This window comes from Ascidiella aspersa, chromosome 3 (assembly GCF_963924565.1).
Source record: "Ascidiella aspersa chromosome 3, kaAscAspe10.2, whole genome shotgun sequence".
Classification (NCBI taxonomy): domain Eukaryota; kingdom Metazoa; phylum Chordata; class Ascidiacea; order Phlebobranchia; family Ascidiidae; genus Ascidiella; species Ascidiella aspersa.
In genome coordinates, this window is record NC_139449.1 from 5,621,243 (window position 1) to 5,640,083 (window position 18,841).

The 18,841-nt window shown below is 35.7% G+C and overlaps 1 protein-coding gene across 1 annotated transcript; it reads left to right on the plus strand.

The window, feature by feature from the left end:
- Positions 1 to 686: 686 nt before the first annotated feature.
- On the plus strand, positions 687 to 7,264 carry LOC146158210 (2-Hydroxyacid oxidase 1-like). The gene is made up of 9 exons (XM_083383826.1): positions 687 to 820; positions 2,065 to 2,216; positions 2,576 to 2,691; positions 3,329 to 3,450; positions 4,879 to 5,030; positions 5,158 to 5,249; positions 5,810 to 5,968; positions 6,426 to 6,495; positions 6,929 to 7,264. The coding sequence occupies exons 1-9, from the start codon at positions 687 to 689 to the stop codon at positions 7,003 to 7,005; spliced, it is 1,074 nt and encodes a 357-aa protein (XP_083239952.1). The 3' UTR covers positions 7,006 to 7,264.
- Positions 7,265 to 18,841: the final 11,577 nt, after the last annotated feature.

Below are 18,841 nucleotides of genomic sequence, written 5' to 3' on the forward strand. Positions count from 1 at the left end.
TGGCCAAGGCCGTAAAATTTCTCAATTGCTATTACATGAGGTCATAGAAAACATTGGTTATTTATTTGAGCTTAAAACAGTTTAACAGATAAAAAGGCCGAAGTGCATTTCAACTTCAAAATTCGTTGGTATGCTATGCGGTTATTTATGTGTTACACAAGTATAGTTTTCATCTAAGTGAGCACACGTTAATTGATATTGAAAGGATTGGAATTTGTTTCATTTCTTTTTCACGAAACCGAGCCTAAGATGTGTGTGGATAGTTCATATTCTTTGGACGTTTTGGTAAAGCTGTATAATAAGTGTCGGTTATCATTTTGTCATCGGGCAATGCCAGGAGCAGACCTAGGGATATTGTTCGGGGAACACGAAAAATCATCCAGGGATTTCGTCACCAACTTACGTCATAAAATTAATTAACCTTCTGCTTTTGGGCAATTCAGAAGAGACCAGGCGCATATTTGGCCGATTAAATATTCGTACTGTGCTTAATTCAATTGTATTTATAGTTTCATTTCTAAGAAATTGTTTGCAAATTTCTAAATACTTACTGAATAGTAGTATAAGAGTGGTTTGCTGTTAGTTCGCTTTATGCAGGTATTGAAACGCTATATTTTTTCTAGGGTATTTGGCCTTAATGGTGAATCATTTTTTTCACAGAAGTACGTTAATCCTAATCCTATGATATGTGTGAACCAACATGTATAAAAGATATTGAAGATATAGCTCGTGAGAAGCTTCCAACGAATGCATGGACGTATTATCGAACCGGTGCGGACGAAGAACAAACATTGCAGGAAAACAATGTAGCGTTTCAACGGTTAGTATTTTCTTATAATGACATTTACATTTAGTGGCGCAAACGTAAAGGATGAAAGGGAACTGACAAGGAAAGAGGGACAAAAAATTGTTAAAAAATAACCTGGAGTAATACAATGTACGTAGTAAACTAAATTGTTCGTGTGTGTGAACCTCACCGCAGACTAATAGTTTTTTTCCTAGCCTTGCTTGCATCGTATTGTACGACCGGTTTGGTTGCTTTGATACATAAGCCGTTATCGTTGGTCAACAAGCGACTTTAAAAGGGCAATATCCAAATTGTTTTACAGACATGTGAGTGTATCTTTTATTTACTGAACCTGTTGATCCCCTTCAATATGGGTTATTTGTACTAACAGTATGCAGCAAGCATGGTGTCATGGTTGTTTCTCGACTCACGCTGTTTCTCTGAGTCTGCGTAACTCAGTTGGTAGAGGGACGTTCCGACAAAAATGACTAAATAAAGCTTCGCTGTTTTACATACTGATCATTAATTTTAAGCAAATTAGGTGTAGAATTAATAAGTTACTTTTCGCAGCTCACATCTAAATTCACAAATGTGGCCTACGAATGACCGACCACCTTTTTCGCACTTATAAATCGAAAATCAAGGACACCAGTCATAAGACCGAAATAGGAACAGCACCAACGTCGAGATAAAACACAGTTCGGGTTAAGATCAAAATAAGAGTAGGCCTAATACCTGTAATAATTGTCGTAATAACGTCTAAATAGGAATAAGTGCTAAATGGTCAAACTCAGGCCTATACAACACTTTACCTAACCTCAAACCCAACCCCTACATCACTACATACCCTTTACATCACTACATACCCTCTTTATTTTAAGCTAACCCAAATTTTATCCCCTACCATAACCCATAACTAACCCCAAAACAAGGGCAAACAATCCGGTTGCAAAACAGTGGCGGCCCAACGGTGCCGGTCAAACTAGGCCGCCCAAACTTCGACACCAAAATGGCCAATGCCAGTCCGATGGTTTCCGATCGTGCCATACCCTACGATACGGTTTCAGGCGTTATTTAGGCCTCATTCCGATGAATTCATGACTTATTCCTACAGGGTTAGGTCATTAAGACGATTTAGATCTTGTTCAGCCGTGGATATTACTGTGCATTTGGCTTTATTATATAGTTAGTTTTAATATTATGGTATTTTAGATTATTTTGCCTAAAATATTGTTGATTCGTAGGTCTTATTGTGTTCACTTATTTGTTACTTTAAGATATCGCTTGCGCCCAACTGTACTGAACGATGTTTCATCTGTTGATATATCTACGTCCGTTCTCGGCTCAAAGATTTCTTTTCCAGTTTGCATTTCAGCAACAGCAATGAACAAGATGGCTCACCCTGATGGAGAACTTGCCGTCGCTAAAGGTAAACAATTTACTGATATGGGCATATTGTTTAAGTTCTGTAACATCAAATGTAATATCGCGTACACCATTTTGGCTGTCGTTTTTTTAAAACTTTTTCAATTTGATTTCTTCATTTATGGTTTATCTTGTAAACAGATCTTTCTATGTATTAATAAAGAGTTCCATATTGTCACCTAAAAATACTATGGTCTTTTATGAAAGGGTTATACAAAAATATAATCAAGAATTCTCTTAGACAGCAAAATGTATATACACTATAGCTTTGTTACGCCCTGGTAATGTCTAATAAACTTCTTTACATTATGTTCTATCCTGATTACTACTAAGTTGACATACTCTAATTTATATACAATGCAGCCGCTGCAGCAATGGGAACAGGATTCATGTTGGCTTCCTTTGCAAATACAAGTATTGAGGAACTTGCAAGTAAAACTGGCGGCTCATTGAGATGGATGCAACTCTATTTTTGCAGGGTAATTTATGAACAGTTTTATGACTACAAAAATGTTTTAACTCTCAGATACAAAAACATCCTTTAAAGTGTGTAGGCCTATATGGCAGAATAGCATGTAAAGTGTTTGTAACTAAATTTAGGCTGTTTTTTGTACTGAAGGGGTTAGCTTAATTACAAAAGTACATAAATGTTTGTTTACATTTTATATTCATAACTTTTAAAGTATGCCAACAATAAAGGCATCGAATTTGTAAAATTACGCACTTTACAATTGATTTCATTTTGTCATAACTTAAGAAGACATATAACCTAAGTGACATCAAACTTTTAGCGTGTACACTGTTTATGGGTTCATTTGGGTTTTCATAGTTATGATATTAGCATTTAATCATTGGCTTTCTGAAATGCTAGTAACAAACAATAAATATAATAGGTATTAAACAGCCAAAAGGAGAATTTTGTAACACTGCACAGTTATCTTTTACGATAGTGTTAAAGCTTTTTAAATTTTCATTGAAAACAATGTTCTTCTTGAAACACCTTTTCAGTACATAGTACACGCGTTTAATTTCTTGTACGTGTTAATCGCAGAACAATAATTGTAGAAGACTATATGCACTTAATGCTCGAAGGTAATACATTATTGTCGTTTTTAGAATCGAAATCTCACACGGGAACTCGTGAAAAGGGCCGAGGAAAATAATTACAAGGCGATATTTCTAACTGCTGAAATCCCGGGTCTTGGCAAAAAAAACGTGGTTTGTCCGCCTCACCTAAAGTAAGCAAGTTTTATTAGAACAACGTCGGGCTGTTTTTGTATTTTTTTATTCACCCCTCAAAACCCAACTCAACTCAACAGTAGTTGCGTTTCACGTCCGTTAAAGTCTTGTCCGTTAAGCACCCTGTGTTTTTGATCCCCCCGATTGTGTCATTCTTTACCTCATTGCCTTGATTTTCACCCCCCAATAACATGTACCGGTATGCTTTTTCAGCCCATTTCTCAGTTTTTTCAGCACGAAAGAGATGTGTGTCCCTTCATGCAAAGTTTAATTACTATGTTCACTACCACCAACAAAAGTTGTGTTCTTCAACCTAACAATGCGTCTTTCACCCCCGACTAAGGAAATACATTGGCACATTAGGTCAAAATTTGTCAAAATTATTTCAAGTCAAATTCGTTTACAAGATTCACAAATGTAAAATTAAACCAAAATTCACAATAAAGGCAGTGAGCTATTTGAAATTGTCGTTTAGTTTATTATTTCATAAAATTTAGTTCGTTTTTGATTCAGATAGCTGTTTATCTGATTTCGCTATTGTATTGAGCAGCATGTATAGGGTCTACTGTGGTTTTTCACCTTTTTTCCTATTTGGTATTTCAACTAAACTGTTTGCTCAATAACTGTTAAAAATAATGAACGTCTTGTTTTTCTTTGACCTTTCAGTAGTTGTTTGTCTTTTTAATATGCAAAAAATATCAACTAAGCAATTTCAAGAGTTTTGCATAATCTCGAAAAATAACCGAATTCTGTAAATACCAAAAACTATTACAGACGACGCCAAAATACTAATGCAGTATTGATTTACACAACTAATGGTTGTTAAAATCTCTGTTTTCCGATTAGGTCAAAATTTATCAATGTTTAGGTCAAAAAAGATTGGCCCTACTGATAACTGTACCTTTGAGCCCCCTAAAAATTGCGACATTGTGTTTTCGAAACTGTGATTTTCACCTTAACAAATTCCCATTGCTTAGTTCTTTACGGCAACAAAGGCAATGTCATTTGCCAAATTGGGGTCCTTCACCCAACAAAAGATGTGTCCTTCACCCCAACAAAACATGCGCATCCATCCAATACTGTGTACTTTAACAAACAAAACAAAAAATTCTCCTTAGCCCTTAACAATAGTTGCGTCCTTCAACTCCAGCAGCAAAAGGTTTTCCCTTAACCCTTAACAATGGGTGTGCCGTCTGTACCCTGTGTCTGCGTTTTTCACCCCAACAAAGGTTGTGTCATTTACACAAATACTGTGTAATTCACCCCGGAACAAAAGCTACATTTTAACCCATCACTTTGTTGTTCACCGTTACAAACTTTGTCTCTTTTCCTTTTACCTCGACACCCAAACACCAGAAGATCGATGCTCCTACGAAGCATCTTTCTTATATTTTCTCTGGTTCTAAAAAATTGATATGTTGCTTTAGATTTGCAAATTTTGCTGGTGAATACAGTTCTCAGATCTACGATATCGCCACTTTCGCCAGAACAATTGCGGATCTTTCTTTTCAATGGTCGGATATCAGGTGGTTTAGAACTATCACAAAGCTGCCAATTGTTCTCAAGGGCATCCTTACAGGTAGGTTCATTAAACATTTCGTTTTACCGGACTTTAAAACTAAACTTAAACATGTAGATTTATGCATCAAAACTAACATAACGGAGGAATCGATTGGTTAAATTAACATTTTTAACTATTGTTGTAGGTGAGATGGCAAAAAGGGCAGTAGAGCATGGTGTTGATGGGATTCTTGTGTCAAACCACGGTGGCCGACATCTTGATGGAGTTCCTGCCGCTGTAAGTGGAAATAATTCTACCTTTTTTCTGAAATTTTAGGCTTAAGGGACAACTACGTTGAATTAAGAGTTGAGTTTCGAACACAAAAGCTCTACGTGGAACTTACATAAAGACCACCGCCATTTTTACCCTGGTCAATTCATGCATTATTTTGCATAATCCACGTTGTTCGTTTAAACGGATATACAGTTGCCTAACTTACAAACCGATATTTTTGTGTTTGTAGATTGATGCAGTTCCTAATTGTGGCGTTAGTTTGATGAAAGTATTTATTATTCTGTAGTGACTCTATATGTCTTATTAATTGCTTTAAATAAAATATCTGCATTTGCTGTTGAGGACTATTAGACTACTACACAGATGGTAGCGTCCTTTTGTATGAAAAGGGGGACATAAGAAAAAGTAACAGAGTGAAGTCTTAAAAATGTTTACAATTACGTTGTTCTATCATATACCAGTATTTTGCAAGCGAGATAACCTGACAATAGATGTAATGCATGTATCTTATGCACAATTTCACAATTAGCCTACATCACAATTTGTGTTAACTTTTTTGCTAGATTGATGTACTTGCTGAAGTAGTGGCGGCGGTGAACGGACGATGTGAGGTTTACATGGATAGCGGGATTCGAACTGGCACCGATGTACTAAAGGCTCTAGCTTTAGGCGCAAGAGCTGTGTTTATCGGAAGACCTGCCATATGGGGGCTTGCATATGACGTGAGTTGAACGAATAATTTAAATCCTGAGTTATTTAATACAGTTTGAATTTCAATTCAGAGATTTCTTTCTGATACTAAAACTGTCGCAAAGTCTTGGAAATGTCATACCACAAATAGTTGGATGAATTATCATGTATCTAACGTGTTTAGAACAATCACTCATTAGTCGTAATTTAAGGAGTAACTATGAATATAAATTATTAGTCGGAAAGACAAGACCATAGCCCAATGAATTACCAAGTAACTACCATACCATGAATTATTATATTTCAAATGCCGACAATATGAAAGCCTTTGCAAACCAAGTTGGTTGTGCGAAGATAAACGTTTATATTAACTACAGCTTTTATCTATGAAGTTGAGTTTCATGTTTGCTTAGAGATCATTTGCTTAACAAAGCTTTTAAGTTTTGCCGAATTTCTAATACTATTTTTGATATTTTAATTTAATATAAGGGCGAGGAAGGAGTGAAAAAGGTCCTAACAATCCTAAGAGGCGAGTTCTGTGCTGCTCTGCAACTCATGGGTGAGTAGACCGAACTAAGTAGTGCTAAATTGTGTTTTTTGCAAGTAGTGCTAATTCTGTTGACGTAACATAGTTTTTAAGCAAATTGTGCCGAGAGCTATACGCCAACTTAGGCTCGTTTCGCAAAAAGAGGTCGTTTACATGGTTCAAATGAAACATAACACACAACAAACATAATATTATATTACAATAAACATGTTATTAACCCCTAGTTTAAAGGAACAAATTTTAAATTAAAAATATTCTTTATGCATTTGATAAATGCTCATAAAGCTGTATTATTGGCGAAACCTAAGAGTTTAAAACGCAATTAATCCCGAAGAATTGGCCCACAACGAAGCGGCAGAGCACTACATTACTTATGACATCATGGCCATACTGTAAAAACAGTACAGATTCGTCAAAAGTTGTTTTTAATTTTATTTCGTTTTAGGGTGTAGATCCATCGAAGAGTTGCAGCAAGGAAGGAAACTTGTTGTTCCACAGTCCTACTACCGCTCGTTACTATAAACCAGTGGTCCCTTCACCTTGCGACCCCAGGTTGAGAATAACTGCTCTAAACTTATTTATCACAGATATATATGTAGTATAGCAAAGACCTGTTTCATCTTACACTGCTTTAATATATCCAGTATATAGGCCATAATTAAAGCATTTTTGTGTCACTTTTATACGAACTATATTTGCTATGGCTTGTAGCCGCATGCGCTAAAACGTTCTATGTGCTTTGTATATTAGTCAACACCCGATTTATATTAGTACAGTCTAAAACAGCGGTTTGCTACATAAGAAAACGTATGCGCAAAAGTTGGCTTTGGCCAAATTACATAAACGTATTATTGAACAACTTATTTCAAAAAATGCACAATTTATATTTTATACTGCTTTTAATATGGTGAAATTGCATACAAATGTACACACGATAGAATAATTTCTAAGTGTTGTTTTATGGGAATACAAAAGAAAATCTAGGAGATTATAAGGTCATGCTTCTCCCAGAATTAATTGATAAATTAATATTCGTTTATAGGTATTTATATCTAAAGTTCTACCACCACTGTTTTAGCAGAGAAATGTGGAGGTTTGATGTTAGCCATGATATTTTCACCGGAGACAGAGTCACTATACTCGGAATATTTAAACTCCTTTATGACCTTTGCTCCTTCCAATCTTAGCCGAATATGTTAAAGTCACCTCGGCGAAAAAATATCTGCAACCCCCTTCTTTGGCAAGTTTCAACGATCTGTTAAAAATCAACATTAGTTTTAGATTTTTTGTGCTGCACCTAACACCTATTTTGAATTGTATTTTTTTCAGTGTTTGATTTAGTTGTTCGTTATTTGGGGATCCGCTTTAATTCAATATTATATAAAAAAAGAAATCTTAAATTTGTCGCTGTATAATCTCTTACAAGCGGCTGAATTGCGTTTTTTTTTCTTTTAACAAACCCTAAACAATTGACCAACTTAAAAGCCAGTTCGAAACAAAGACAAGACGCGTGTGACGTTTTTGCAAGTTTATTGGTAAATGGGAGAGTTCCAGGGTCATCGAAATCTGTTGATCAATAGTGCAAAGCAGGGTAGGCTAGAAAACAACTAGCCTGCATTGAGGTTCGAACTCACGACCTCCGATCATATCGGGACGGTCGCTCTACTAACTGAGCTAAACAAGCTCAGAAGGCAGCGAGTCGAGAAGCAACCATACCCCAATGCTTGCTAGATTCTGTTAGTAACTTCGTATTGAAGGGGATATACAGGATAATATTTTACTTAATTAAAGATGCACACATAGGTGTGTTAACAACTGTGATCTAGCGTATATGTTATATATCTTGTGCTGGAAATGTACATCTAAGGTTGGTAATGAGTGAAATTCAGAGTCGATGCCCGCAATCTAGTGGAAGTTTCGGCGATACCATGTGAGCATCGGGGCCGATAAAAAATTAATACCAGAATTCGAGTATCGAAACAAGTTGTACTGGACATCTGAAAGTGGAATATTTTTTGTATTAATAATTCATAACCAAACTACAGTTTCCCATCAGCGTTAAAAGCGATGTTGGTTTCTCTAATTTGGTATTAAATAATGTTTTGAATGGACTTGGTTTGACAATAAACTTGTTACTTATTGCAAATTACCCCAGGTATTGGATTACATTAACAACACTGCTAACGGAATTTGTCAAACCAAAATTCAAGGGGTTAAAAAGAAAAAGATTCGCCAATTTATGTTTTTTAAAAATAGATTTAGATTTGCTGAGTCGTACAATATTATTAAAACTTAATTTTAATATTTTTTTTTTATCTTTTTTAACCTGTTAAAACATAAAGTTTATCTTTGCGGCATAGGTTGGCTGTGGCAATATTGAAGTCGTAAAAACAGCAAAGCATTCTTAATACTCTGGATAGATTTGGGAAGACATAACGTTCTTTCGAATGAACAGCATAAATAAACACTAAACTAGACTATAGGTTGTCGTTTCATCTTACTTGTGAATAAGAGCTCCACCCAAACCCAAATCGAAGAAATCTTCAATCACGGAGACCCCTAAACCTGTCATGAACTTTTGTTTGCCAGCATAAGACTCAATGACGTTATCCGGACCGAAAGACAAGCACTGGGACAACTGAAACAATGATACAAAGCTTGGAAAATTGACTCAAAAAAAAAATTAAATGTTTATTGTCACCGAGATGCTTAATTCTAACAGCTATTGTTTTTATTTATATCAACTGTTGCAAGCAAGAATTGCCTCTGGTAGATAATTGTAAATTTAAATAATAAAATATATGCTGAATAGGGAGATAGATTTGTTTTTGCCTAACTCAAAATCGCAAAAGATTTTGGCCTTTTTACTAGATATAGTGATTGCTTGCTGATACCCTGTGCAAATAAAGCTGGTTATAAATGGCAACTTAGATAATTAGCCATCCTCTACACACTACACAATGACCCTTGGGCCTTAGGTTACCTGATTAACATAAAATGTTAACTTCAAACCTACCCTGTATATTTGTTCAAGTTTTTTTTAAGTTTCCTTCCATCACCCCAACTGCATAGTTTGTTACTTGGCGAATAAGGACCGAATACCATGCGAACGGCAACAATCTTGTTGTTTTTGCTTGGGACGTACGCAGAAATTGACTGGCCATCATTTTTACTTCCCTAAAACGTACATTCGAGGTTATTAGGGCAGTCCAAACAGCTTTTTTGATCAAACTAATAAACAAATATTGAAACGACAAATGTAAAGCACTTAGAACACTTATCTTATCCGAAATATAGCAGTATTTCTTTCCAAAACTTTTATCAACCGATAAATAAATGTTAGGGCTAGAAAATACTAGTTGTTTACCCAGTATATATTGAATTGATCCAATCCGGTGTTTTCCGTTTTATGCAAGTCCAACCGTTGAATTAGAAGGTTCCAATTTAATGTAGTGATTCACCATAATATCTTTCACTTCTTCATAGTCATTTATCACGTCTCGGGTTTCCAATTGTTAAAAGCAAGTTTGACATTGTTGCTTGTCGCCGGTAGCTGTTTTCCTCGTTATTTAACGGATCGGGTAAACGCTATTTTATCGGGTAAGCGTTATTAAAAGGACAGTAAGATTTTCCTAGTACTCAGAATAGCCTACCTTGAATGACCGTTACAGGCAAGTAATAACAACAGCCAGTCAATAGGATCGTATGAACCGAGCTAAAAAACAAATGTCCTTTCTCACTAAAAAGAAAATCACAAAAAAAAAACGGCAACTTTTTAAACTTGAACAAATGTTCAGGATTAGTTCAATAATTTAACCTTTCTCAATTTTAACCGAGAGTCTAACTTAGCAGCCACAACTGTTTAAAAAAATGGTAAAAAAACGACCAAATCAGTCAGAACAGTTTTGTGGTTTAAAAAACACAAAGTATTAGGTAAAAGTGTGCTTTTCGAACAACCTGAAAACAAATTGAAAAAATCCATGTCATAAATCCTCTTGTAGAAATACGTGTAGCCTTATCAATAATTATTAATATAGAAACGTCCCTCTTGAGCTCTTTACACGTTTTCTATAATAGACTAGTGTCGAGTTTTCACATTTTGCTGTTTGCACCAATTTACAATGCTTTACCAATACCGCCATGGTATTTGAGTTACATCATTTGAAAGATAAACGCCATGCATGATTTGTTGAACTTAGCGAGATTTTTTATGTGTTTTCCATACAGACTTAGAGCTGTTTGGGGAATTTCTCACTCAACATGTTTGTTCAAGCAATATATGTACCACATTAAACCCATAAATTCAATATGTTTTGCGCTATGCGCCATTAACAATTTAATTCATCTGCATATTTGCACACGAGGTCGCTCGGTAACAGCTGGTTTCTTATAATTACATGATTTATGGCGCCCATTAACGACTTTGCATTATCTTAAAAAATGTTTCGTTGTTTAAAATGTATTAAAGGCGAAAATAAACGTAAAACATAAGTAGTATACAAAGGTTATAACATTTATTTGATCAAAAGTTGTTTACATCTTTGGAACACAATATACGTTTTTTACTAATTATGATGAAAATATTAAAGCCATAATATTCGCTAAAATCGACATTTCGCCGTTTTTAGTCTTTTCAGCAATACCTCATGCCATCATCTGTGTAAAATTGTGAAGTTAAACGTCATAAAAGATAAAAAGGAGAAAAGATGATTGTATGCGTAGCGCTAGGTATTAAAAAGATATAAAGGTGCCGAGGTTGTATCGATGTTGAGTTCTGCTTTGTGATGTTGGATATTGGGTTCACGACATGACAAATATCGTTTATATTTGCTGGAGTCTCTGAAAAGCAAATGTATGGCTTTTGGAGAAAGTAATAAGATGCCGCAAATAAAACGCCTATAGTATTCTTTAAAAATATATAAATTTATATTCACAAAATATCAACATGAATTGTATATTTTGGCTTAAAAGAACAAAAAAAAATAGGTAAAAAAAGTTCTGTAATTAATAAATAAGCGCAACGTCGGAGAACCAGCAAAATCTAATGTTCGCGAACATAATAAAAAAAAAGTTTTTTAAAGATTACTAAGAGTCACGTCACTGTTCGGCAACTTATCATGAAGTTACTGTTTTGCGTTTGTCGAAAAGACACGACTGTAGAAAGGCTTCGCATTCTTCTTCGTACAGTTGTGGATACTTTCGAAGGTGAAGAACGTGCTTGGAGTCCTTAAAATCGACGCCTTTAACCGATGTATTGCCGTGTACACGAAGTTGCTTTATCGCAGCCTCAACATGCTTTGGGCCAATTACCACGTCCACTTGAGAATAAAGAAATAGATGCGGCCATTTCATGTCCGGGGTGACGTGCATTATCTGTATAACGGATACAACAAGTTTATAAAATCATGAGAGGTTGTTTATAGGTTACATAAAAAGAAAAAATAATACTAATCAGTGTGCGTCACCCAACAAAGAGAGCAACCATTGCAGTGTTCTAAATATTTCAGTCACTTGTTAAATCACAAGTCCAATTCAGGTATTTTTAAATAACTAACAAGTCATGTCACATTAAAATCATACTTAGAGCAGGTCAAAGTGAAAAGCCCCCATTAAAAACGGCTAATAATTAAATTTGGAAACTCGTCACACTATGACCAATATAACCAAATATATAGCAGATAGTTTATTTAATGTGCAAAAATCAGGAGAAATATCAAGTTTTTAAAACCTAATTAATGGAAACAACTTTTCTTCACCCAACTCATTTGTTCTCAAGTCAAGTCAAGTCAAGTCAATTTACCCAAAATACTGAAGTCAAGTAAAGTCACCAAAACACATTGACTTAAGTGAATTTAATTGAAGTCATTGTAACGCTGACTTTGGCAGACACAACCTGCTGTCAATTGCCTCGTATTGTATAATGTGCGTGGGATGTTACAAGCATATAAGGCGAGAAAGTTTTTATAGCAACTACAACAATAAACAGACTAAGTTCCTGTATTTTGCTATCAAGCTTACCTGCGTATTGCGCAATTGTTTAACCTGAACTTGTCACATTCGCAAATAAAACATTTACAAGGCACCTTATTCGGCGTTATATATCACAGAAATCTTTCCACACAAAACCTTAAATCTTCCCAAAATAAATCAAGTTTGCTCTCATTTGACGGAGTCGAACTCGGAACTCTCTAAACGAGCGAGATCGTTCGAGAACTAAGTGTGACATATTTGTGCATTACCAAGTTCGTAACCGATAAAGCAGCACATTATAAACCGTTATGGTAAAAAAGCACAATTTCCACCCATTTAGGTTTACGGGGATAGATAAAATGCTAGGATAATGAGTCGGGGCCGGACACATGACTCGGTTAGTTTTCTGGGTGTCGGACTAGAGTTTATTTTATCGATCGGAGTCGGATCAGGGTTAATTTAAACGAGGGGTGGGCAACTTACGGTCCGCGGGCCAAATCAGGCCCGCCAACGCAAATTATCTGGCCCGAGATCTATTTTACAAACTGGGCACGAGGCCATTCTCCATATATTTTTGAATATTTCCACTACGTAAAAGCAAATATTTTTTATATGTGATTAATTGTCGATTTGGGTAAAACTATGCTTACATAGTTAACATTTAACGGAGACATTTAACGGAGATAGACCTTTCTGAGTTTGGATTTGGCCCGCGACTAGAAAAAATTGCCCACCCCTGATTTAAACCGACTTCGGTTGCAACACTTAGTTACCTCTTCCATTCCTTTGATGTCTTGCGCAAACGCGGCTAGATGAAGTCGATAAGCCCAGAAAATTGGCCACGTAATCAAAGCCGCAACTTGGCTAGAAATTCCCCATTTTCCCTTTAAATCAGCTACTATTGAGCCACGACCAAGTTCTAGAGAAAACTCAGATGGGCAGCTGTCCAGGACTGCGCCGATGACGTTGGAGTTTCCCGACTGCAAAAAATCGTTCAATCATTTTTCCATGTCTCTACAGTAATAAAGTTTGACGTTAGGGACTATAGGTTTAACATCAATTGCCACAACAACTAAACAGGCAAAATCAATTTTTAATTATGTTTGGGGGAGTTGACATAAAGTTCATTTTACGCAGACTGAACAAGACAGTTTTGTAAACAAGACATTTTGAAATAACTTACGTATGATTTAGGTCTAAATAATATTTATAATAATAGCTCCAAATCAAGTATTCTTGCAAAAAATTAATTCTAGTGATTTGTTTAAAAGCATAAGTTATGCAAGAATTTTTGCCCAAATAACCTAGGTGACGAGAAAAGTGCACGTAAGTGATTGACTTAAGTCATCAGATCACTGAAATACGATATGCTGTATACTGAAACCCTACCTGTGGTTGAATTTTTAGAAAGTTGCGGTAAAGATTAAACCCGCCATTGCTGAACACGTGGAACATAATCGGGTTTGACGAGAGGTTGTTTTTTTCCAGAACTTTCCAGCATTTAATCGCTTTTTCCGTTCGTGTTTTTGAGTTCGGGTCTGAGAATTTGTTTCAATTATAACAAAACTATTATGACCATTTTATATTATTATTTCAAAAAATCTCTACTTAAATCAGGTATATCCTGCTTAGCTAACCTAAAGCAAAACAGTAATATTTTTATAACATTATGTTGTTGTTATGTGAGTGTTAATTATTATAGGCACTAACATCGTAAAAATTCCATAACGCCGGGTAAACCACAGGTTATTGTGATGCAATCTTTCCTGAGGTACAAGTCCTGATATTTAGTCATCTGTCGACTTTCAGAACCAACCCATCCAAAAATGAAAACCACCGGGGTTTGGTCTGTAATGTCTGAAAAAAATCGTTACCTTTTTAGTGTCCTTAACCTTGGGGTGAACATATCCAATTTAAAACGTCTGTATTTTATCAATAAACCAACAAAACTAGAATAGCCTTACGATTCGTACTCAAACAACAAATTAAAAGAATGGATACTCGAGTTAAGGCAGTAAAACAAAGCATCTTATTAACATTCGTAAAATTACCACTAAAAGTTTGCCCGTACTCACCTGAAGGAAACTTTACATTTGGAGCTACGTCTTTAATGAGGAATCCTGTAAATGCCTATAAATAAAAACATGTAGCCTACCGGGCTTTGCTTTTTAATTCATGGGCCCTGTATTATTTTCAGCAGATTGGAACAACAAACTGCTTTTGCTTAAATGGGTTCTATATTACTTAACACGAATACTATTTTTAAATATTTACGCTACTTCGCCGTGAAGGTCTTGTTCGAGTTGAATATTATACCACGAGCGTTTATTTTCTTAAAGATTTATTTCCATTTAAAAATTTAATACAGAAGCATTAGAATGTGGTTTACCTTTTGGAAGAACGATATTAACCTTACTGTAAAGTAACGAACCAAGTATAGAAGTTTGGATCCAATGGTATACAAAATATCCATTTTGTCACAAATCTAAGCAACACCTGCAAAAGCAATTATGCGAAATTAATATTATCTTGAGCACTACTTCAACCAATTTCCCTATTCGATACATATAGGTAATAAGCTTTTCCACAAATTTAGCATCAGGGGCGGATTAGGATTTATATTGGGGAGCATGAGAATTTCTTAAGATGTAAAGGCCCCAGAGAGCAGAATAAAAAATGCAGTTGTTACAAAACATAAGTCCCCAAAACAAACTAAATGACGCCACAAAGCCACAAAAATTCAAGCAGACCGCGAAAATATTTGTACTTAAGTAGGAAAAATATGTAACTATACATTTTGCCATATAGCCTCGTCTACCCGCAGCTTTGCTTGCTGCATTCTGGTTAACAACGCAAATAACTTCATATTGAAGAGGATCTACAGTAACATATTAGGGTAGTAAAAATACAAAAACAAAAAAATGCGTAAAGCGATCATTTTCTGTTATGCAATAAACCCTTGGCCTAAACAAAAAATTGGCAGACGCAAATGTATACTACATGAACTTGTACTTGGAAGTATTTCTTTTTGTGTTTCATTTGTTATCTATATATTTATTGGTTGTAGTTCACCTCAACGTTTAAACAAGTATAAAAGAAGGGGAGCATCAAATAAAGCTTACTAGGGGTTTGTCAAGAATAATATTTGTAGCAAAGTATATGCGGTACTTGCAAAAACAAATTAATTTCACCAAGCAACATTGTTTATTAAAATCGTATCCGACCAGTTCGGGCTTGCAAAATTGCAGCTGTATAACAAATCTTCACTAACTCACCACTTAACAGCATCACTGTGTTAATCTAGCTTACCGGTAATTGTATTTGTAAATTAGCGCAAGCTATATGCTATACAAACCGCCTGCGTGTAATAGCTGCTTTGTAACGGAAGTCACGAACGATTACAGCTCAGTATTTCACGTCGCGTGTAAGCATGACATGCTAGCTCTGGTTTGTTTGAGATTTTTGACATAGTCTTACAATGTTTTTACTGAAAGGCTATCATCAATCAAAGAAATTGTACAATGACGTTCTAATAGTCGGTATACTGTTTCAATGTTTCTTTTAAAGTTTTTAAATATTTTTTTGGAATATCGTAAGTTCTGCGATGAGTTGACCTGTTCAGCTAAACTTCGGTCTATTCTACAAGTAACATCTCAATGTACACTTTCAAACACAACTGACGTTTCATATTGGCAAAATGGAATTAAATACTGCATATAAATCTAAGTAAAGTTGTTGCGCCCCCGCCGCGAACTGCGCACTGGGGCCTGGCCCCTGACCCCATACAGTTGCCCGGCGGGTCGCAACCGCGCGAGTTCTTGTTGTTTGCAAAGGTTTCTGGTCAGATATGCTACCTGTCATAACCACAACTAAAATTCCAATCAAAAGTATATTGTTACAACGAATTAAAACGTTATCAAATAGCATTAGTGAACGTTATTTTCAAGTTAATGTGAGACAGGCAGCCACCGCCTATTGCAGCGACTGTCGGCTAAAACTTCGCAAAAGACTTCTCTAGAGAAAAAGCTCGGGAGTAAGAGGTCAGCAAAACAAGTGACTTGTTTTGCAGAACGTGAGAATATCGCCCACAAGACTGACAGTTATAGATTACGAGATTAAAGGTTACATGTCAAGTTTGACACGAGGCGAACTAAAGCAGAAAAACTTAGGAATTTTACACACAACAATACAGAAAACTTTACATCATCAAATATGTTATTTTGTAACTGAAGAACATATTTGGCAAACGAAAGCTGAAACGCGTAATCTAAAACCCTATTTATCACATCGTAAAATCACTTAATGAACTCTAAGATTTGGCTTATGGCAATTAATTAATTTAGGTGTTTAAGTGTTGATAAACACGTAACAAAAGTCCAATAGAGTTTTCATAGTAACAGTAATTTTACTCAGTGAGTTTTGTCCTGCCAGCGCCAGTTATTCATACAGGATATTTACGGCGTGGTCAGTTTTCGAATCGGGCTGTGTTTTGCCTTTAGGCTAACAGTCGTTTCAGAAGCACATCGAAGCATGTTTCATATACGTTACATACATAACCATTTTGTCCTGGCTCTACAAACAGTTGAACCTACTGGCGTCTCGAATGGACTCCAGGGAAATAATTAGACGCCACCAAGTCCCGAGTCTAACCCCGAATTCGCAGTCCCTATTTCTCCCTCTTTGGTATACAGCAGAAGTGCGCAAAGCACTGCCCCATTTCTGTGAATTATCTTGATTAACAGTGATATAAACGATAACCGCCTTGTATTGATATTGCTAATTTTGAATTCGAATTTGTAGTTTGTCCCAAGTAACAATTTCTGTGAACAAGTTTCCGACAAGGCTATAGAAATATATTTCGTAAGTGGTGCAAATCCCTCATAACACTATCAACTGTTAGTCGTTAATATAGTATACAGTGCTAGTGCGACAAAGGATTTTCAGGCATTTATTAACTAAATTGCCTCAAAAACTGTTTAGGCAATTGAGAGCATAAACAGCCTGCTAAATAACACCACACAAACAGCTACAAGTGGGAATTTATTTATAAAGTTCGATAACCGCAGTTTTAGCAGAGAAATGCGGAGGTTCACATTGAGCCATGATCTTTTCACCCGTTACCGAATCCTCGTACTCCGAATACAGAAGCTCTTTGAGAAATTTCGCATCGTGGTGTTCAAATATCTTGGTTGAGTAAGCCGAAGTCAACTCGGTAAAAAAATACTTACAACCAGCCTGTTTGGCAAGCTCCAGTGATCTTTAAAGAAATACATTAAAGTTTTAAAAAAAGCATTGTGCAGTTTGTGTAACACTGCTGTGGTGATAAAACTGGTGGTTAACAGGTTATATGATTTATTAAAACAGGCTCCGTAAAGACCCTGCTAGAAAAATGTTCTGTTATTAAAAACAAAAATGCTCTTATTACAAAGTCTTGAGCTTAAAATCAATTGCCAAAACCCCTTGGATATAGAATACCTTATTTCTATGACGCTGCTATATTTTGTCATAGCGGGACGTGTAACACAAGACAAACTACGGAAACCCAAAATTATTGTATGATGTACTGCACCAATATACAACTGAATTAATAGTTGAAATGCATTCATGAATATGGCAGGATGGTCTCTAAAACACGAAAATAGCCCGAACAAAATTTTTTTTTTTCTTAATATTATTTGACCGAAACGCCATTCCATTTTACTGTAACCACTAGTTTTACCTTACTTGCTAGTTAGAGCTTTAGCCAATCCATAACAGAAGTATCCTTCAACAACGGAGACCATCAATCCTTTAACAAACGTATGATCTCCAGCGTAGGACTCCACGATTTTGTCCGGGCCGAACGACATACACTCCATCATCTAAAAAAAGACGAAGAAACATTTACTGGTATAGCTGTTGTGAACGCAGTAGGTAATAGTAATAACAAAACGCCTGGTACTGCAGCTCATCTCTCTAGAAAGTCAATTCAGAATACCAGATTTGTAAGTCAAGGAGGTCAGTATTTTACTTACCTGGAAATCTTTACTTGTTAAATGACTTTATTAACTGTATTAATCCATGGGTACGTTGCTTACTTTTACATTGAAATTAAAAAAATAATTAATCTCATCACTTGTTGTATGTACGCCGTACGGACATCGATTAAAATGCTTTACTATAGTGGTATAAGGAAACGTAGTATATTGTGATGCGCTGCTGTATATATTGTGAAACGCAGTTTGTAGCGATACGCCTTCATCATTTGCCTAATTTTAAACAACGTTTGTTGGTTTACAATTATAATTATGGACTCAATGTGATCTGATGTGAAAAAAATTAGTCATTGAAAAGTCATTTTGGTTAACAACAAGGGCAACTGAGGTACTTACCCTGTATATTATCTCAA